The following is a 22,368-nucleotide window of genomic DNA, read 5'->3' as shown; positions in this document are numbered from 1 at the left end:
TGCTTACAGGGAGGTGCCTCAAAAGAGACTTGGGTTTAGTCCCTTTGAGCTGATCTATTGCCACCCTGTGAGGGGACCTTTAAGTCTGGTGAAGGAGGCTTTGGAAAAAGCTCCTAGTAAACCCCCCCAGGATGTATTTAGCTACATGCTTGCTCTGAGAAACTAGACTGCCTGCTTCAGGAGTCTCGCACCGGACAACCTGGAAGTACGCCAGGAGGATATGAAACTGTGGTATGACCCGAATGCCACTCTAGTCGATTTTCAACCTGGACAAAAAGTGTGAGTGATGGCACCCGTGGAGCCTAGAGCGCTCCAAGACAAGTGGACTGCGCCATTTGAGGTGGTGGAGCACAAGAGTGAAAGCACCTACCTGGTGGACTTGCAGACTCCCAGGAATCCTTTAAGGGTCCTGCATGTTAACCAGCTCAAGCCACACTTTGAGCGGACTGAACTGTCCATGCTCCTTGCAACAGATGACGGGGTGGAAGAGGAGAGTGAGCCTCTTCCTGACCTACTGTCTGCAGGAGAAAAGGATGGGTCTGTAGAGGGAGTGATCCTCGCCCCTTCCCTGACTGCAGAGCAGCAGAGGGACTGTCGCCAGGTGTTGGGACAGTTCGCCTCACTGTTTTCCTTGATACCAGTGTTCACACACTTGTGCACACATGATGTGGACACTGGGGACAGTACACCGATTAAACAGAAAGTTTACAGGGTGACTGACAATGTCAGGGCTAGCATTAAGGATGATGTATCCAAGATGTTAACCCTAGGGGTTATTGAGCATTCCAGCAGTCCTTGGGCCACCCCTGTGGTATTGGTCCCAAAGGCTGCTGCACCTGGTGCCACTCCAGAACTCCGGCTCTGTGTGGCCTACCGGGGACTCAATGCAGTCAGTAAGACTGACGCACACCCCATCCCCCAAGCTGATGAGCTCATAGATCAGTTGGGAGCTGCCACCTACCTCAGCATGTTTGATTTAACATCTGGGTATTGGCAGATTGCCTTGACTGAGGGGGCCAAGGAGAGGACCCCATTTTCTACCCCAGATGGGCGCTTTCAGTTCGAGGTGATGCCATTTGGGATGAAGAAAGCCCCAGCCACCTTTCAGAGTTTGGTCAACCAGGTGTTGGCTAGGCTGGATGAGTTATGTGCCGCCTACCTGGATGACATTGCTATCTTTAGCTCCACATAGGAGGAACATCTGCAACACCTCAGCAGCGTGTTGGAGGCCCCGCAAAAGGCAGGCCTCACTATTAAGGCAAGCAAGTGGCAAATAGGGCAGGGTTCTGTGTGGGCATGGGACACAGGGAGTGGCCAGGTGTCCCCCCTAAAGCCAAAGATTTACACCATTCTGGCTTGGGAGCCTCCCAAAACCCAGACTGAGGTGAGAGCCTTTTTAGGCCTCACTGGCTACTACAGGAGGTGGGTCAAGGGGTATGGTACCATTGTTACCCCCTTGACTGAGTTGACTTCTAAGAAGCACCCAAAGAAAGTGATCTGGACAGAGGCTTGCCAGACCGCTTTTGATACCCTGAAGGCTGCCATGTGCACAGCACCTGTGCTGAAGGCGCCTGACTACTCCAAGGAGTTTGTTGTGCAGACAGACACCTCAGAGCATGGTATTGGTGCTTTACTCTCACAGCTTAAGGAAGAGGGCCTTGATCAACCTGTAGCCTTCATTAGCAGGGAACATAGGTGGAGTACAGTGGAACAAGAAGCTTTTGCTGTGGTCTGGTCGCTGAAGAAGCTAGTACCCTACTTGCTTGGGACTCACGTCCGGGTTCAGCTGACCACAGGCCCCTCAGATGGGTAATGCAGATGAGGGATGAGAATCCAAAACTGTTGAGGTGGTCCATTTCCCTACAATGCTGATGGTCTGTCCAGATTCTTACGCCTTAGTGATGAGAACTCCCATGAGGTTGGGTAGTTGCTCCCCACTTTCAGCTGGGGGTGACACGTGTTAGACTTTGCATCCTTGACGTGGTCTCCCCTAACTTTTTGCCTCTGTTTCCCAGGTAGTTGATGTGTGCTGCACTCTGTTTTTGCTGTTTTTGTTACTCTGGGCAGTTTACCACTGCTATCCAGTGCTAAAGTGCAAGTGCTCCTATATAAAATGTGTATGTAATTGGATCTCCATGATTGGCATATTTGATTTACTGGTAAGTCCCTGGTAAAGTGCACCAGAGGTGCCAAGGGCCTGTAAATCTTATGCTACTAGTGGGCCTGCAGCACTGGTTGTGCCACCCACATTAGTAGCCCTGTAAACATGGCTCAGACCTGCCACTGCAGTGTCTGTCTGTGTGTGTAGTTTTAAACTGCCAATTCAACTTGGCAAGTGTACCCATATGCCAGGCCTAAACCTTCCCTTTTTTACATGTGAGACACCCCTAAGGTAGGCCCTAGGTAGCCCCAATGGGCAGGGTGCAGTGTATGTATAAGGTAGGAGATATACTAATGTGTTTTATATGTTCTAACATTGAAACACTGCCAAATTCAGTTTTCACTATTGCAAGGCCTATGCCTCTCATACGCTAACATGGGGGCTGCCATTAAATATGGTTATAGTGTACATTCCCTTTGGCAGCGGATAGACATGTGGAGTTTGGAGTCTCTGAGCTCACAATTTAAACATACTTCTTTTAGTAAAGTTGATTTTAAGATTGTGTGTTTGAAAATGCCACTTTTAGAAAGTGCGCATTTTCTTGCTTAAACCATTCTGTGACTCTGCCTGTTTGTGGTTTCACTGTCAGGGTCAGTTTGACAGTTGGGATGTTTGCACCTCTCTTCAGACAGTGACACAAAGGGAGCTGGGGTGTAGCCTGCATATCCTGATGAGCCATCTGTGCTAGGAGGGAGGGGAGGAGTGGTCACTCACACAATGCAGTCTCCAACCCCTGGTGTGTGTCAGGGGCCTGGCCTGGGCAAGGCAGGATTTAAAAAACAAGAGAGACGTTCCTTTGAAGTAAGCCTACTTCAAAGGCCAAAATGGATATAAGGAGGGCACCCAAAACCACAGACTTTAGATCACTTCTGGACATCAAGAGGAACCTCTGCCTGGAGAAGATCTGAGGAGCTGAGGAGAAGTACTGCCCTGCCTGTGACTGTGCTGTGTGGAACCATCCTGCAGTTGCTGCTTCTGCCTGGTGAAAGGGGACAAAGACTGGACTTTGTTGTACGTTCCTACTTGTGAAGAAATCTCCAAGGGCTTGTCCTGAGCTTGCCTCCTGTTGTTGAAGTCTCGGGGCCTTCAAAGACTTCTCCTGCCAGCACCTGGACTCTCTTCTGAGACTCCTGCCCTGCCAAATGCTGCTCTATCCAGTTCCTGGGGCATTGACAGGTGAAGCTGGCAGACCAAGATTGAAAATCCACCCACTGACTGCCATGCAGTGAAATTTCAGACGCAACCTCCGAGACGCGGCTGAAGATATGACCTGCTGCCGGCTCCACGGCTGAAATTGACACACCGCTTGCAGCGTGGCTGGAAGACCGACGCTCGCGGCTGGAGAACCGACACACCGCATCACTAACTGAGGCTGGTAGCATTGCAAACCACACTGTGCGGTTTTGCTAATACCGTGCGGCAGGATTTTCGACGCAAACCTTGCTGGGCGCGGAAAAATGCTGCAACGCCTATCCAGACCCTAGTGTTGCCCGAATCAACGCATTGCTCTCCTGCGGAGAGGAAAAACAATGCACGCCAACCAGAGAAGGAGAAATGACACACGGTCTCGCTTGCGGGTGAGAGATCGCCTGTACGTGTTATTTTGACACTACCCAGGTACTTTTCAATGCTAACAACGTTTTACCTGTTTACAAAAAGTTTTTAAGACTCTTTTGCTTTTAAAATTTATAACTTGACTTGTGTTTGTTGGATTTTTGTTGTTTTGTTCTTGTTTTTTTTTTAGATACATATTTTCTATTTTGCTGATGGATACAACTACCTGTGGATTCCTCACCTTATGAATTTGATCCTTGCGCCAGCATCCGACGGAAAGTCTTCCTAGCTGTCTACGTCGACAAGGACATCATAATGGCACGGCTCCACGTGACTCCGTCAACGTGCCAATACGAGGTCCTCGTCGGCGTACTGACATCAGTTTTCCTTTTTTCCGTGCCTTCGACGCCAACGGTTTTACTTCCTGGCTCGTTGATAACTGTAACGATTTTTGGAGGTTACAATGTCGCCTCCAAAGAAGTCCGGTTTCAAGCCGTGTAGAGAATGCGGGGGTCGGATGTCAATGACCGACCCCCACTCGGACTGTATTTGGTGCCTTAGTTCGGAACATGATGTGGAAGGTTGCTCTTCGTGTCAGAGCATGAATCCAAAAGCTCTATTTTTGCTTTTTAATTGATAACTTGAGTTGTGTATTGTGGATTTTTGTCGTTTTGGTCTTGTTTTGTTTAGATAAATATTTCCTATTTTTCTAAACTAGTGTTGTCATTTTGTAGTGTTCATTAAGTTACTGTGTGTGTTGGTACAAATACTTTACACCTAGAACTCTGAAGTTAAGCCTGCCTGCCTGCTTGTGCAAATCTATCAAGGGAGTGAGCGAGGGTTAGGTGAGGGTGATTCGCCTTTACCCTGTATAGAGTGAGGGTCCTTGCTTGGACAGTGGGTATCCTGACTACCAACCAAAGACCCCATTTCTAACAAAATTGATTTTGCAAACCCTGTCCAATTTAAGACAGTCAGTGATTACACCTTGTGTCATGGCTGCTTCTGGTCTAGACCGTACAGACTGCCACACCAAAATGGGTGCCAATCCCAATGTATCCCCCATATATTTGAAGTCCCAATTCCTCATGCACTAACATAGAAGGGACATAATTTGGCAGGGCAATAACCTGCAGAGAAATCTATCTTCTCTGGCTTGCAATTGGGAGGTATTGCTATATCCCGCACCCTCGCTGAAATCTATACTTTAGAAATGTTTTTTATCTTTAACCTAAATTTATATGTATTTTGCGTGGTAGCCTAGATTATATTATGTGTAATGCATATTTAAAATAATGTCTTAAATATTCAGTGTTTTCAGGGATCTTCTAGCATTGAAATACACGTCACACTTCCCCGCTGTACAAAACAGGATTCAATTGTATGGGTCTTATTGCACACATATACATCACATTAACCAGTAGAGGTTTCATAACATAAAATAGTTTATTTATCACTGGTTAGTTTAACTTTCATTTATTTTTCGGTTAAGGTGTGCGTAATTTTATGTGTAGTTACTTGATAGTGAAAGATCAACAAAATAGTTACATAAACTTTATATTTAGCCCATGCCTTCGATTCCATCTCCGTGCTCACCAACTCAGTGCCCATTGGAGTGTCTGTACTCTTTTTCTTAATGCACTTCAGACACTGCATTGAATAGCTTAGAGTTCTGTGAGCCAGCCTATTAAAGAGTGCTGAGCAAGAGCCGAGGCAAGGGTCTGGGTCGAATCTTGGAGCCCCTGCATGAGCCGAGCCCGATATGTTCACTATGTATTCATACAACAAACATCACAAAAAATATGATAAAGTTGCTTCAAATTTCAAAAGAAGTGTCTTTTCTAATGTGAAGCATTGACATTATAGTCTAGTAAATAAAATGCAATATGTTTCTGTAGAGCTGGGTTCAGAACTCAAGCATTTGAAACTGATTTAATACGCATTAATGAAGAAACAAAGAGTTTTGGTGAAGTAAGATTCGCCTACGATCACACAATTTAAGCAGGGAAGCCACAATTTATCCAGGTTTCTAATTTAACTTAGTACAAATCAGCCAGTAAATGGGTATGAATTAGTCTTTTCTTATGTTAAGGCTTTGGTTTGACTACTTTGTGCATTATTTGCAGTTTTTATATAGCGTGAACTCAATCCAAAAATATTGGAGCACTTTACATAAGCACCACTTACTTTACACACGGTCACATCCATTGTTTATTGGCATGGGGAGATGAAGTGGCTTGTTCAGAATCACAGGATGTTGAGCTGATTCAGAGACTTGAACCTGATTCCCTAGATCCAAAGTCGACTGCCCTGGCCCTAACACCACGTCCTGGGTAGATGGAGGGAGGACTGGCAGAAGTCACATGTAAGCTTGGTTTGTTATGGGTTTGAGATTCCAAGAGGATTTATAGCTGAGCTAGAGCCAAGTTTCAGGCTCAAGCCTGGCTCAAGCTTTCAGTGGCTCGCCCACCTCTAGTATAGCTATATGTCTAAAAAGCCGGTGAAATTAGCATATGGTGTCCTGCATTTCCTTTCCTTCATTATGCACCTTTTTTTTTCTTTTAGATAGTGTTAGATTAACCTGTAATTTGTCTTTATTTGAAATCTAGTAGCTCGCCTTCAACAAACAAATCCCCCAATTTTGAGAGACCTGCAGCGTGCCACTGACGTAGTTGCCCTGACCAAAGCTATCATATGAGTGGGGAGGCCTAGCAAAAGTAGGGCTTCGTCATGTTAGTGAGTTTATGGGCAAGAGAAAGTCTTGCACAATTACCCCGGATGGTGTTTGGCAGAATGGTCAGTAACAAACAATTATTGCAGTTAGCCTTCCTTAAAGTCTTTACAGGTAAGCAAGTCTCAGACAGGGAGAGGCCAGACAGCCAGCAAAACACCCATTGGGACAGCACAGCTAAATAATAGCATTGTAACTCTGGAAGGGCTAATCCAGCAGCATTCATAGGATGCTTTAAACTGTAAAGAGCTACCCAGTGGTGCCCAGACCGCCAAATCAGACGTGGGTCGTGTTGAGGTGTCTGAAGAAGGAACAAAGGATGAGCAGGGGAAGGTTTGCAAAATAATATGATATAATGGAAAGGGTGATGCTCTTGATACCATGCTCAAGGGCGTTCATTTTCTGTTGAACAAGGGCATAATATACTACCTGAATGTAGCATACCCAGAGACAATCACATGAAGACCATAGTGTAAATAGTGCTGTGTAGAAAACAGTACAGAATTACACTGGTAAAGTATTGGGGTATGACATCTCCTTGGATGTGTCTGTAAAATGTACCTTTTGTCTTGAATTTTGAGCCTTTTTCCTGAATTTGTGTCCTGAATTTTCACCCATTTTCCAGATTTTTTTTAAAAAAAATTTTTTTTACTATCCTATCCAGAATTTACCTCCATGCCAGGTGGTCACCCTGTCAGGCAGACATTGTGTGGCCCTGGAGAAACTGTTTTCCCATAGTTACGGGGGGCCTGACCGGATTAAAACACTGTTGGAGTAATGATTTGAAGCTGCACTTCAAAAACTACTGATACAGACTGAAACAAGATTTTGAACCATATCCTTCAGGTCTTGAGAAATGCACGCCTAAAACTGCTGCAGTTAAACTATGTCCACTGCGCATCCTTGACGTCCAGGTGGTTACGCAGGATATTTAGAGCTGTAACGCACACATGCCTCAGATGCGGGGCAGACCACACAGACTTTTACCATACGACAGAGCACAACGCTGCTCTTATTTTGAACCGAGTTTGTGACTACATAATACACATAACTTACACCATATCGACAAAAACAAGCATTTGCAATGCAATAGGTCTCACATTTTCTTGTGTTAGAGCTATTGGCATTGTAAATTCATAACTGGACTTTACTTGCCACATAAATTGGTCACCCCTGCCTTATCATTTCGTGCCATATAAATCTGGTGGCCCAGAATTTAACTAAAGCACTTCCATTTACCTTCTTCCTCTATCTTAAAACATATACAATTATCATATAAACCTTTATCAGAAATAAACTTTTGGCATTAGAGTGTGAAGCTCAAAATACCATAACGAAAATATAATTTGGGATGGATTGGAGGGTGAAAGGAAAGAGGTAGTCAGGAGTAAAGATGAAGAGGGCACGTGACGTAACGCTGCAGCAAGAAAGGAATGTGGTTGACTGGTATTTCGTTCGGAAAATACAGCACTAATTAGAGTTGTGTGTTCTGTAGGTCTCTGGGTCCCTGCGCCACTGCAGCTGTTGCTTCATTGATAACTAGGCCTCAGCAGAAAAAAAGAAGAAAGAGAAGTGATAACAAAGAAATAAAAGAAAGAACAAGAAAATGAAAACACGAGAAGAAATAGAGCAAATGTGTGAGACAAAGGGGAAAGAAGCTAGCAAATGAAAGATAAAGATGACAAAATTATGAAAAATGTGAAAAAAAGAGAAAAATGAACATTAGAGAAATAAAGAGAGGTGGTAAAAGAAACAAGCAGCAAAAGAACCAAGGCATGTATGTATTGACAAAATCCCCACAGAAAGGGAAAACCACTTTGGCACTTTGACTCGTGACTTGTGGCTTCCACATACAGACAGGAAAAATAGGGATTTATATTAAAAAGCAAATTGGCAGATAAAGATAAGAAAAACACCAAAGAAAGGAAGGAAAAAAATCTTTTTTTTTAAAAACAAAAAAAAGAAAAAGGTGAGAAAGGACGCATACAGAGTCAAAGAAAATATCAAATAAGAGACAAAAAGAATGAAGGGAAGAGAAAAAAATAGTGAAAGAATGAATGACTGATGAAGTAAAAAGACAGGAACAAAACAAAGAAAGAAATAACCACGTTTTTGCAAGTTTGAAAGAGGAGGTAGCAAGAGGAAGAGGGAAATATAAAAGGGAGAGGAGTAGAAACAATAGTCACAAGAAAGAGTGACTGAGGACTTTAATAGCTGGAATGAGAAAACTGTGGGACAAAGAAAACATTGAGAGCAAACAGAATAAAGGAAAGAACGGAGTGAGATAGGTGAAACAGACCCTCCCAAATAAAGATGGCAGCTAAGAATAGATTTAATTGGCTCCCCATATCCTCAAACAGAAGTCAGTGTAGAACAGCAGGGGGTACTGCAGAACAGCAGTAGGTGCATTAGCAGAGTTGTATGTGAACTGCAATATAGCGATATTGAGGCGCTTCATATCAGGATTGATAGGGGTATAGACAGGACTGTGTCCCGGCCCAGTGCTGAAATGATAGCAAGGCAGCGGGTGAGGAATGAGTACCGTGTAATTCCTGGTATTGGAATAACGAGGCGCTGCAGGTTATGGTTGAGGTGCACTGACAGTTGTATGTGGGCTGCAGTACTGGCCACACTATGCCAGAAGTGAGGTATGTTAATGGAGCTATGTCTGAAACCTAGTATTGGTGTTCCAGTGTTGCCAAGTGTTAACCTGGAGGTGCCCTGGTGAAGCTGCAAGTGGAACCCAACATGGGAGTGGCATTGCCTCTCAAGCACAGAAGCGAGGAGTCCTGAGAAGAAATGTGCACTGAATGTTAGAATTAATGGATTCTGGCGAAGCTGTGGTTGTTCCCATCAACAGTGGTGTTGCATGTTAGACTTGATGTGCACTGGTTGAGCTGTGTTTTGCTCTTTTGGGTAGAGTATTGGCTTGGCAGTGGGACTGAGTATTAGAATTGAGTTGCTGTAATGGAATTGTATGGGAGCGGGGTCCCTGTATAGGAAAGGAAGTGACCTTGCCGGGGTAGAACTGAGGTGCACTGAAGGAGCTGCTCTTGAGGTCCCAGTACAAAGTGTACTGACTGCAAGAACTGAGGTGCTCTGGCAGACGGTGTGTGTGGGGTTCCTAGCACTGGCACGGCTGAGGGCTTTGATTTTGTGAACTCAGGTGCGCTGATGGAGCTGCACCTGAGGTCCCAGTACTGGAGCAGCAGAGTGTACTGACTGCAAGAACTGAGGTGCTCTGTGAAGATGGCGCCGATAGGGCTCCTGCCACTGGCATGGCTGAGGGCTTGAATTTTGTGAACTGAGATGCACTGATGGAGTTGCGCCCGAGGTCCCAGTAGTGGAGCAGCAGAGTGTACTGACTGCAAGAACTGATGAGCTCTGGCAGACAGTGCTTGTGTGTTACCTAGCACGGCTGAGGGCTTGATTTTTTTTTTTTTAACTGAGGTGCCCTGATGGAGCTGCGCCCGAGGTCCCTGTACTGGAGCAGGCAAGTGTACTGATTGAAGGAACTGAGGTGCAGTGGCAGGCAGCGCATGTGGGTTTTCTGGCACGCCTGAGGGCTTGGATTTTGTGAACTGAGATGCACTAATGGAGCTGGGCCCGAGGTCCCAGTATTGGAGCAGCAGAGTGTACTGACTGCAAGAACTGAGGTGCCCTGGCAGACCGCGCATGTGGGGTTCCTGGCAATGGCAAGGCTGAGGACTTGGATTTCGGGAACTGAGACGCACTCATGGAGTTGCACCCAAGGTCCCAGTACTGGAGCAGCAGAGTGTGCTGACTGGAAGAACTGAGGTGCTCTGGCAAACAGTGCGTGTGAGGTTCCTGGCACTGCTGAGGGCTTGGAGTGTGTGAACTGAGGTGCACTGATAGAGTTGCGAGTAGGATCCCAAGATGGTGCAGAAGGGGGAACTCTAATGATTGCGGAGTCCTGGTAGAGTTGGGTGAATAGGCTATAAGCAATTACAAGTGATCTTCCGCCCTTGCTCTCAGCACCCCACAGACAGGCACACTTGGTAAAGAAAATCCAAGCCAAGGAAGGGCAGGAGCCAGGCAGCTGTAAGAGGGAGCAGAGAGCCCACAAAGGCCAAATGTGACCAAGATAAGAGCCTGATTTATAACCTTGTTTACAGCTAAGCTCAGAGCAAGAATGATCTGCAAGTGAAAAGGGAAGCTTCCCTGGACAGGGAAAAAGTTTTTAAAAAAAATAAATAAATAAATAAAAAAAAAAAAAAAAGGTCCCCTATAGGCCAAATAAACAGGACAAAGAGTAATTATACAGTAGTTGGTCCCTGCTCTCACACAGCAGGAGGAAGGGCAAAGAGGCCTTACTGACCACTAGCAAGCAATGATTTTTAAAAGACACTGAAACTAACAAATGAAATAGCTCTAAGCCCACAAAAGAAGTATACTTAAAAGTATGCAAGAGGTTGTACGCTTACGCTCGGCCTAAAAACATCCCTGTTAAGCTTGACAGGAGAAAACTCATAGACTTGACGCTTGCACTTGCACTGCAAGCGATTGCAATACACTAGAAAGCAGCTTGGCTCCTTCGATGTTGGCCTGGAAGCAAGAGCTCAGACACAGGGCAATACCCAAGGACACTGTGATGCAGCGACTTCGTCAGCATGCCAGACAGGATGCATAGTTCACCATGTGTGGATGTAACATTACTGCCCTTGAACCCGACTTTGACTTGTGGCCATCATGAGTGGCCTTTCTTCCGGGGCTCTCTGGCAGACCTGCATTGGCTGTGCCCGCCGATGACTGTTGTCCTGGGATGCAACACTTACTGTGGTAGGCGCCACCCCCTCCCGCAGGTGGCGCTGGTTCTGTGGATCACTGTCCACCACTCCGTCACTGACAATTACATTGTTGTCATTGCACGACAAGTACACCCCTCGCTCAGCTGCCAGTCACTTAACCTCTTGTACACTGTTTGCCCGTCCTCCCATTCTCATGAAGCTTGCGGACTGAGCTTCTTGTGACCTCACCTACAGTGGTCTGTTTTGAGTTGTATGAACCCCTGGCTCCTGCTTTCATTACATAAATGATCCTAATTGCTGTCTTTTGTGATATGTAAAACATTCAATAAAGAGCATATAAAACAGTGAAGATCTGGGAACTGAAAGAGTAAGTATTTCTTTTGGTACAGTATATGCAACTAAGACCTTGTCAAAATGTATAACATTAGATAGCTGGTCCTTCAGTAATAGTCTATATAGTCTATTTTTTACGCTTTGTAATTGGTTTTACGCCCCAAAATGTTATTTGATTTCACAAAGCTTGTCTGATTATTTCAGGTTGAAGCCCTCAATAAGATGAGAACTCTCAACGATCTAATAAAACTGAATGTGGCGAAGTTAAATCGAGTCAAGGGAAAAGAGGTCATGCATTCCTGCATAAAGCAAAGTGTGTACCGAAACGCACTCTCCAACTTCCAGTCACCGTTAAATCCCAGCGTAACACTCTCAGACTTAAAGTAAGTTCCTCGCAGTAACCTTCAAATTTGGTTTCACTCCGCTCGTTTTTATATGTAAGATGTTAAAAATAGTATATGATTATCATACAAAATCCTGCTTACTCGTGGTCTAATTTAAACAAGGAACGCAGGAACGGTGCAAAATTTACTGGTTCACCAGACCAAAAAAAACACATTCGTCTCTGGCTCGCCACTCTCACCTTAAACAAAATGGGTGTTTTCAGCTTCCAGTTGCTCTTCACGCTGTAGTGTGGCCATTTTTTAATGTAGCTTTTGCTTAAAGTATTAGGCCTCTGTGCACTTTGTCCTAGATGCATTTTATTTAGCCTCGTACTGTTATTTTACAATAACCAATTTCACGGTCTTGTTTTATTTTCTTCTATCACACTGTTTAGTTTATTTCAGCACTGGAGTTCTCAAACAATACATTCTTGCTCGCTCTGTGCTTCAGTCAAGGATACAGTCTGGTACATTGCCGATAGACGTGGTAGAAGTTTAGTCTTTAGGGTTCGTAGAAAGTACACATTCTTACCTAGGGACGTTTCTTAGAACACCGGCGTGTTAGGTATAAAAACACTTCCTAGTCCTGGTACACGTAAGAGGGAGATTCCGACCAGGGAACCACAACGAGACGCTGACTTCCCTGTTGCAGATGTTGATCCCGATCACAGGCCTTTGCTCAGGTATGAGGGTTGATGTCCTCCCTGGGAAACCTGAAAGGCAGGCTTAGAGCTTAACATGCTGTGCTCAAAATAGAACTTAGAAGAGAGAACGTAATCTAGTAGTACCATGATAGCGTTATTCTTATGTTTCACTCTCCTCGTTACTATTTCAGTCCTACTGTGTTGTATGGTTCTGGTTATTGCGGCTCACGCCTTGTTATCTAAAATGCAGTCGTTTTATTAAACCAATCTTTAAAACTCAAACTGCTTTTGTCATTTATCTATGAGACCACACTGTGTATGAGAGAACTGGTTGGGATCTGAGTGACCACGACTTCCCTGGGAAGCCCTAATATGTCATGCGATCGGCTGCCCAATTGTATCTTCCCTTTGGGAGAGATGAGGCACTGCTAGTTAGCCGGAGCTCATACAAGTTAAATTGTGCTATGTGCATAAACTGTGTCTAAAGTGGCAGCAGGTGGAAAAAACTAATTGTGCAATTATTTATATTTCCAAGGGAGCTGAATGTCCGTTCAGATGATCAATAATATGGACTTCTGAAAGAACTAACTTGAATTTGAAAAATAATACTGATAATGTCCGGTCCCTTAAAACAAGCTCAACAAAAGACTGTATGAAATCCCATAAGTCATAGGAATATGAGAAGTAATACCTTAAGAAGCAGAAGCAGATAATTGAGTGCACAAGTCACAATCCTTTGCTGTCATGGTATCACCATATATAAATATTATAATAAGCGGAAATATACATTTGCAGAATAATCTCCCCTAGATGCACCTGAGTGTAATACTTTCTCATCTATCTTATTGCCTTCCTTAGAATTAATGGTTTGCAGTGAAACACTAGAAAATATCTTATTTTCGACAAGATGTGTAGGGGAAAACGCTCCTATTAGCAACACTACTAAATTACAAGGGGCCTAGAAAATCTTCTGATTCCCCATCCCAATCATTGTAAATGTTTCTGATCTCTACCCAAACCAAGTTCATTGAGGACAATGGAAATTAAACATATAATGAGACCACAATGTTCAACACTTGAAGGTTCCGCCTAACCTGTATGTAATCACAATATTCTCAGAGCTCTTTGTCTGTGACTGTGTCATTTGCAAAGTAGGTCCACTCTAGTGAATAATACCTACAACTAGGCACTCTTGTTCTTTTTGACCTTCTTAATGCCACACCTTCATCTTCACTTTCACTCAAATCAGAGCTTTCAGTCTCTTCAGCAGTCATCGGTAGCACACATTCTTTAGGCAGACTCATTTCCCTCTTTACTTCCTTCTAGGCCAGATGTCTCCAGCTTCCATTTGTTTCCTTCCAGCACTAGTTCCTTTTTCAGGATCCGATTATGAGCCCCCTCATTCATCAAAGGGCAAGGCTTGAGTGTCTGTTTCAGTTTGCCATGACTTGTTCAACACCCTCTTCAGCTTGATCAAGTGCTGTTTCAGGCTCAGTTTGGTCCCCAACTGCTTGTCTGTCCTGCCTCTGTTGTCTCTCGCACCACTGGTTCTCCCGGAACAGGCACTGTCGTGTCAAGGGGACACTCAACTCTGCGAGTATGGGAAACGTGAATCCACTTGAGGAGGCCTTCATACTTTACAGCAGTTGTCGTAACTAGGATCACCTGGTAAGGCCCATGGCACCTAGGTTTTAGGCACGTCTTTCTGACATGTTTCTTCACCAAGACCCAATCGCCGGGATTAATGTCATGGCATGGTTCCTTATGAGGAGGGGCTGTGACTGCTCTGACCTGATGAGACACAGAACACACCACATCAGCTAGTCACTTGCAATAGTCTAGGACCTTATCATCAGTGATATTCACAAGTGCATTTGCAGGAATCCCTGGCAGTCTCATCACCCATCCCCATTATGATCTCATGGGGTACAGTCCAGTCTTTCAATCAGGTACACTCTGCAGACTCCTTAACACAAGAAGCAGAGCATCAGGCCATTTCATTGATGTCGAAGCACACACTTTCGACATTCTGGATTTGAGTGGGCCATTCACCTGTGCCACTAGACCCAAAGTCTCAGGTCTGTTACCACAATGCAATCGCTGTTCCATTTGCAATGCTGCACATAACACTTTCAGGACCTCATTGTTGAAATGAGTTGCTCGATCTGATTCCAAAAAGGTTGGAAAGGCACACCAGAGAATGAGGTCCTTTTAACAGCAGTTTAGCTACAATGAGACTGCCATAAGCTTCGACCCATTCAGAAAATATAAGCACTCAACCAAAACACATCTCAATCCATTGCACACAGGCATCTCAATGAAATCCATTTGTATCCTGTTGAAAGGTCCTTCTGCTCTTCCTAGGTGGCTCAGTGTAACTGCAGTTCTCTTCACAAAATTGTTCTGTTGACACAACACACCTGAGACACAAAGCTTCAGCCAACAACCTAAATTTAGGATTGAACCATCTCTGTCTAAACAGCCTTACCATAGCGTCTCTACCAATATGAGCTGGACCATTTAAATGTCTAGCTATAGGAGATAACAAACTATTTGGCAACACTGGTCATCCATCCATTGAAAGCCAAATGTCATCATCTCTTTTGACACAACCTGCTCTGACCCAACTCTGTTGTCCCTCCTTAGACGCTTCCTCCTGAAGCCTCTCTCCTTCGTCCCAGGTGTCAGCTGTTGCCATCAAGTGTTTAAAGTTAGTCTCATCCAATCCTCCATTTGTCAATTCACTATTAAATGTACAAACATTGTGGGCACAGTTCTCTGCAACCTCGTTGGTGTACCTATTGCTCAGTCACGTAAAATACACAAAATATACACACAAACCAAAATCAGGTAAGTACACAGTTAGGAAAGTAGTGAAAACACTGTAGACTACAATAGGATGCAATAGGCCTAGGGGCAACACAAACCATATACTAAGTAAGTGGAATGCGAACCACTTAGGGACCCCAGGTCTAGTCTAGTGTAGTGTGTAGAGGGCCCCTGGGTGTGTAAGAAAACACTAAGGGTGTCCAAGTTACCCCACCCCAAGACCCTGAAAAGTAGGAGTAAAGTTACCCTACTTCCCCAGAAACACACTAAAGTCGTGATCGGAGATTCTACAAAGACCACAACTGACTGCAAAGCACTGAAGACTGATTCCTGGACCTGAGGACCTGTAAAGGAAGAGGACCAAGTCCAAGAGTCACAAAAGTGTCTCTGGGGGGCAGGAGCCCACTGAACCCCGGATGAAGATGCAAAATGGCAGCCTCTGGGCGGAAAAAGCTGAAGATTCTGCAACAGAAGATGCCAGGAACTTCTCCTTGGCACAAAAGATGCCCCACGGCGTGCTGGAGGATGCAGAGTTGTTTCCACGCAGAAAGACCGCAAACAAGCTTTGCTAGCTGCATAGGTCATGGTTGAAGAAAATGGGTGCTGCCGGGGCCCAGGAAGGACCAGGAGGTCACCCCTTGGAGGAGGAGACAGAGGGGGCCCTCAGCAACACAGAGAGCCCACACAGAAGCAGGCAGCACCCGCAGAAGTACTTCAACACGGGTTGAAGAAAACTGAGCATGGCGGTCGTCTCAACACTACAAAGGAGGGTCCCACGGAGACGGTGGTCAACTCAGCGAGTTGAACAATGCAGGATGGAGTGCTTGGGGCCTGGGCTGGGCTGTGCTGTGCACGAAGGATTCCTTGCAAAAGTGCACAGAAGCCCTAGCAGCTGCAGTTCACGCAGTACACAGGATAACTGTCTGGCGTAGGGAGGCAAGGACTTACCTCCACCAAATTTGGACAGATGGACTACTGGACTGTCGGGGTCACTTGGATCCAGCTCCTGTGTTCCAGGGACCACCCTCGTCACGATGAGAGGGGACCCAGAGGAACGGTGAAGCAGAAGTTTGGTGCCTGCGTTAGCAGGGGGAAGATTCCGTCGACCTACGGGAGATTTCTTCTTGGCTTCCAGTGCAGGGTGAAGGCAGACAGCCCCAGGAGCATGCACCACCAGGAAACAGTCGAGAAAGACGTCAGGATTAGGCACTACAATGTTGCTGGTAGTTTTCTTGCTACTTTGTTGCGGTTTTGCAGGCGTCCTGGAGCAGTCAGTGGTCAATCCTTGGCAGAAGTTGAAGAGGGAGATGCAGAGGAACTCTGGTGAGCTCTTGCATTCGTTATCTGATGAGAAACCCACAGGAGAGACCCTAAATAGCCCTCAGAGGAGGGTTGGCCAACTAGTCAGGTAAGCACCTACAAGGAGGGGTCTCTGACATCACCTGCTGGCACTGGCCACTCAGAGGCCTCCATTGTGCCCTCACACCTCTGCATTCAAGATGGCAGAGGTCCGGGACACTCTGGAGGAGCTCTGGGCACCACCCGTGGGGTGGTTGTGGACAGGGGAGTGGTCACTCCCCTTTCCTTTGTCCAGTTTCGCGCCAGAGTAGGGGCTGGGGGAATCCCTGAACTGGTGTAGACTGGTTTATGCAAGGAGGGCACCATCGGTGCCCTTCAAAGCATTCCCAGAGGCCAGGAGAGGCTACTCCTCTCAGGCCCTTAACACCTATTTCCAAAGGGAGAGGGTGTAACACCCTCTCTCAGAGGAAATCCTTTGTTTTGCCTTCCTGGGACTGGGCTGCCCAGACCCCAGGAGGGCAGAAGCTTGTCTGTGGGTTGGCAGCAGCGGAAGCTGCAGTGAAAACCCCAGAGAGCTAGTTTGGCAGTACCCAGGGTCCATGTTGGAGCCCCGGGGATCCATGATCTTAGACATGTTACATGGCCATAATCGGATTTACCATTGTGAAGCTACATATAGGTATTGACCTATATGTAGTGCACACTTGTAATGGTGTCCCTGCACCCACAAAGTCTGGGAAAATTGCCCTGAACTATGTGCGGGCACCTTGGCTAGTGCCAGGGTGCCCTCACACTTAGTAACTTTTCACATGACCTTCACTAAGTGAGGGTTAGACATATAGGTGACTTATAAGTTACTTAAGTGTAGTGTAAAATGGCTGTGAAATAACGTGGACGTTATTTCACTCAGGCTGCAGTGGCAGGCCTGTGTAAGAATTGTCTGAGCTCCCTATGGGTGGCAAAAGAAATGCTGCAGCCCATAGGGGTCTCCTGGAACCCCAATACCCTGGGTACCTAGGTACCATATACTAGGGAATTATAAGGGTGTTCCAGTGTGCCAATCAGAATTGGTAAAAATGGTCACTAGCCTGCAGTGACAATTTTAAAAGCGAGAGCATAAGCACTGATGTTCTGATTAGCAGAGCTTCAGTGACACAGTTAGGCACCACACAGGGAACACATTCAGGCCACAAACTATGAGCACTGGGGTCCTGGCTAGCAGGGTCCCAGTGAGACAGGCAAAAACAAACTGACACGCAAGTAAAAATGGGGGTAACATGCCAGGCAAGATGGTACTTTCATACACACTTATACCTATTGGTACTATGAGAGTATGGAGCAGTCACTGGACCCTCTAGAATACCAGCTTGAAGACCCTTACATAGACTGTGCTCAGGAATTTTGTGAAACCAGTGGATTGGACACCTCTCCTGACTCTGGCATGCTTTCTCCCCCTACCGTGGCTCTATAGGAGGGAGCCTCCTAATCAATGGTTTTACGAAGAGCGTCCGAGGTCCTGGGCCTCAAGCTTTCTTCAGTGGTGGTCAGGACCAACCTCCTCACTGAGGTGCTTCAGCCCGGGGCTTACACATCTGAACCCCTATTGCCCTTTGTATGAGGCTGGTCTGGTGTGTGGTGGTCACCTACATTGTTGGGACCTTATGCCAGGTCCAGGCAAACCCTTGTTAGTTAGTGTTAGTGTCTAGGAAGCAAGGGCTCTCTAGTGGTAGCTGTGGTGAGCAGCCAAGACTTATCTAGGAGGAGCGCGAAGCACTTAAAATATGACTGTAGTCACACAGTTACTATTACACCTGAAAGGAACCACACTGTGTTGCAAAAATAAAGGTACTTGAGTTCAGGAACACTGAACTAGATTACTATAGGCAATTCCCCCTCTATGGAGGTAGGTACACACAAAATATACACAGGTAAGTACTAGGAATTAGCATAAAACATTAGAAATAGCAAGGGCCCTATAGGGGGTCAAACCCATATACTAAAATAGTGGAATGCAAGAATGGGTCCCATACCAGAGGATATGGAGTAGTTAGCCAAAGGCTGGGAGAGTAGGGAACCCCAAGTGGTAAGTATCTAGAAGACTCCCAGCGACCAGGAGAGCAGAGGTAACTTACCTGGTTGTCCCATAGGCTAACATGGGGACTTGGAATTGGAACAATACAAGAACAGGACCAGGCCGGTGGAACCCAGCGGTGGATTCTGGATGCAGAGGACCTGTAAAAGAAGAGGACAGAGTCCAGTCCATGCAGGTGTGTCCAGGTGGGGCAGGAGGCAATACCCACCCTTCTGTGGGTGAAGATCCGGGTCAACAGAGGTGGATGAAGTCAAGCTGCAGAGTCCAGGAGCTGCAGAGGAGTCCCTGAAGTCACCTAGGAGCTGTCCCTTGACGGTCGCCGGATTGCAGACGGGTCAGTGGTCATGAGGACCACCAAAAAGCAAATGCCGCTGGAGATATTGGAGATTTGCAGAGCTGAAGAGAACCAGCAAGGTCCTGGGGACTCAACCCTTTAAGGGGAGTCCTGGCTGACCCTAAGGAGACAAGAGAGCCAACAGTAGCAGTTGGAGCCCCCACGAGCAACCCACTGGCAGCAGGCACAGTAAGTCGCAGTGAGGCCCAGGCAGCACTCCTGAAGAGGAGTCCCACGCTACTGGAGCAGCAGATAGGAGACTTTCCTTTGCAAAGGTTGAGTGCAGGAGTCTGGGGCTACTTGAGCCTGAAGATCCCTCAGAGTAGAATTCAACAAGCCTTTGTTGCTGCAACAGTCACAGTGCACAGGGATTCTGTTTTGGGGGAAGAGGTAAGGACTCACCATCTTCCAAGTTGGAAAGAAGGCAGAGAGGACCCTTTGGAACCTTCAGCTGTGTTGGAGAATCTTTGCAGGTCCAGAGGACAGTAGATCTCAGCAGCCGGACGTCGGTGCCTTAGGTACCTGCAGATGCAGGGGAGTGGCTCCTTCACTCCAAGGGAGATTACTTTTTACTTCTTTGCTGCAACTGACGTTTTGCCAGCCCTCAGAGGATGCACAGCTGTGGAAATGTTGCAAGTTGCTGACCGGTGCAGTGGAAGCAATTTTGCAAGGAGAGGTCATCTTGGTGTAAGTCTTGTTCGGTTCCTGTGAAGTCCAGCAGCGATTCCGATGGCCAGGAGCAGAAGAGGGAATTGCAGAGGAGTCCTGATGGAATCTTGCATGCCAAATCTTGGGACCCACCCACAAGGGAGTTCCTAAATTGCCCAAAAAGAGGCTTAGTCACTTTGCAAAGTGACCACCTATTAGAGGCAGTCACTAACGTCATCTGCCTAACCTGACCAGTCAGATGTTCCCAGGGGCCACTGCCCATCTTGATTTCAAGATGGCATAATCAAGTGACCACCTGGAGGAGTTCTGGACACCAACCACAGGATGATGCTTTACAGGGCAGTGGTCACTCCCCTTTCCTATGTGCAGTTTCACCCAGAGCAAGGACTTGGGGGTTCCTGGACTGGTGCAAATCATATTTTGCAAGGAGGGCAACAAATGTGCCCTTCAAAGCAAGCCTACGGCGTGGGGAGGCTACCACTCCCCAGCCTTTTAGCCCCTATTTCTAAGGGAGAAGAGGTTGCACCCATCTCCCAGAGGAAATCCTTTGTTCTGCCTTCCCCTGCTTGAGCTAGTATAGCAGCAAGAGGACAGAATCCTGTCTGAGGGACTGCAGCAGCTTGGGCTGTTCGCAGACCCTGGAAGACTGATAGGAGCAATTCTGGTGTGTGTGTGTGGGGGGAGGGTGGGGGGGAGGGGGGTGTCTTTAAGGAGCCCCAAAAGTTCATGAAATCATGCCACCAATACTGGCATAATCAGTACTGGCGTATGATTCCGACATGCTTGATACCAAACATGCCTAGGTTCGGGGTTACCATTATGTAGCAGGACCATAGGTAGCCAGTGCTTAGCTAAAAACACACACACTACCATCCTTGTGGGGACTAACCTTTCCTAATGTTTTTAAAATATACAAATAACAGAAAAATATTAAGAAAAAAATCGTGATAAAGGATCCTGCTTCAAATTTTCAAATATATTGTTATTTAATTTTGTGCACAGAGCCGTCATTGTGGGGACTTGAAAAGGTGCTCCCATCTTTGCAAGGACCTACTCCACATTTGACATTTGTGGTTGAATACAGTCAAAATTGCATGACTAACTATTTATTTTATCACCAATATACACAAATAACATCATATCTATTCATATAGGAATTGCTGCATATATCTTAATTGCAGCCAAAAGGTGGATTTTGCTAATAATGTATCAGAAAATATCATAGAACATGATTAGAGAAAGGCAATTAAAACTGTATTTAACCCAGTACTTTGTGTTCAAAATGTTACAAAGTAAAGGCCAGATGTGCGAAGCATTTTTCCGGTCACAAACATCCCATCATGCCATTTGCGACAGGGAAAATACTTTTTGCCATGTACCAAAGGCAGAATAGGACTTGGTACCGAATCACATTTTGCTTTTGCGATTCAGTATTAGGAAGGGGCGTGTTTAGGCTGTCATTCATATTTTCTGACTTTGTATAGACGATGGTAGCCCCTTCCCCTTTGTGAATGTTTGTGTCAACATTTTTTAACAGCAGGCAGTGGTCCTTAGGACCACTGCCCACTCCTAAAAAATGAAAAAACATATTCTTTTTGCTTTTGTAATGCATCCCATTTTCCTTTATTAAAAAATCAGTCACCAGAATGGAGGCCATCAGCAGATAATCATCCCTGTGAGTGTAGCCATTCCCAGTGGGTCACAAATTGCAACCTGCCTCATGAATATTGATGAGGCAGGTCCCTTACGACCCATTTGGGAATCACAAACAATGTTAAATATACTGTAGTTCATTGGAGTTTGCGTTTCCCAATAGTGATCACAAAGATTCTCTGTTAGGAAATCTTGAACTGCGTTTCTCATACATCTGGCCCCAAGGGAACTAATATAAAGACAAACAAACAGATACAATCAAGCAATGTGGTCAAGTGGAACCCAGAGTTTGATTAATTACTTACATTTTTGTCAAAGTAGCTATTAGATCAGATCTCCTTAGGAATAGTATGGAATGGAATGTTAATGTCTGCATATGGATGGTGAGTGATGATGCCCATAATAGTTTGTATGAGATCACAACAAAGGGATGTTATGCGATGATGCCTACAGAGGTGCTATGTGATCACAGTAGAACTATAGCCCTCACAGCAATGGTGTCTATACCTGTGTCAAAAGTATCTACAGATGTAGAGTGTGAAGCCCCCACAGAGACAGTGAATGAATATAAGAATGTTCAAGTCCTCACAGAACTGGTGCGTGAAGTTCATTATGGGCAAGTTCTCAAATATATTGTGTTATTATGGCTATAGTCATGTTTCTGTAAAAACAGGGTGTGGTTATTGGGATGTTGAAGTTCAGACAGAGATAGTATGTTACAATGATTATGTTCAAGTCCCCAATGAAAGTGTGTAAAGGCAGTAGTTGAGACTCTACTCAGCTTGTATGAAAATAATGATGTTCATTATGTTATAGTTTGTGATTGTTGTGGTTTTCAAGTCCCCACATAGTCTGTGATTATAGTGGTGTTCTAGGCCCTGCAGAGATAGTGTGTAATGATAATGGTGTTCAAGTCC

The 22,368-nt window shown here is 45.7% G+C and overlaps 1 protein-coding gene across 4 annotated transcripts in view; it reads left to right on the top strand.

Annotated features, from left to right (window-relative positions):
- Positions 1-22,368, top strand: part of PIK3CB (phosphatidylinositol-4,5-bisphosphate 3-kinase catalytic subunit beta) — a 1,042,661-nt gene that overhangs the window by 817,025 nt on the left and 203,268 nt on the right. For all 4 annotated transcript variants that reach the window (XM_069213799.1, XM_069213795.1, XM_069213796.1 and 1 more), the window contains one exon: positions 11,753-11,931. In XM_069213799.1, the coding sequence (XP_069069900.1) occupies positions 11,753-11,931 (179 nt within the window). The remainder of the gene's footprint in view (positions 1-11,752; positions 11,932-22,368) is intronic.

Source organism: Pleurodeles waltl, chromosome 11 (assembly GCF_031143425.1).
Source record: "Pleurodeles waltl isolate 20211129_DDA chromosome 11, aPleWal1.hap1.20221129, whole genome shotgun sequence".
In the NCBI taxonomy this organism is placed as follows: Eukaryota; Metazoa; Chordata; class Amphibia; order Caudata; family Salamandridae; genus Pleurodeles; species Pleurodeles waltl.
This window is presented reverse-complemented; position numbering and strand designations above follow the sequence as displayed.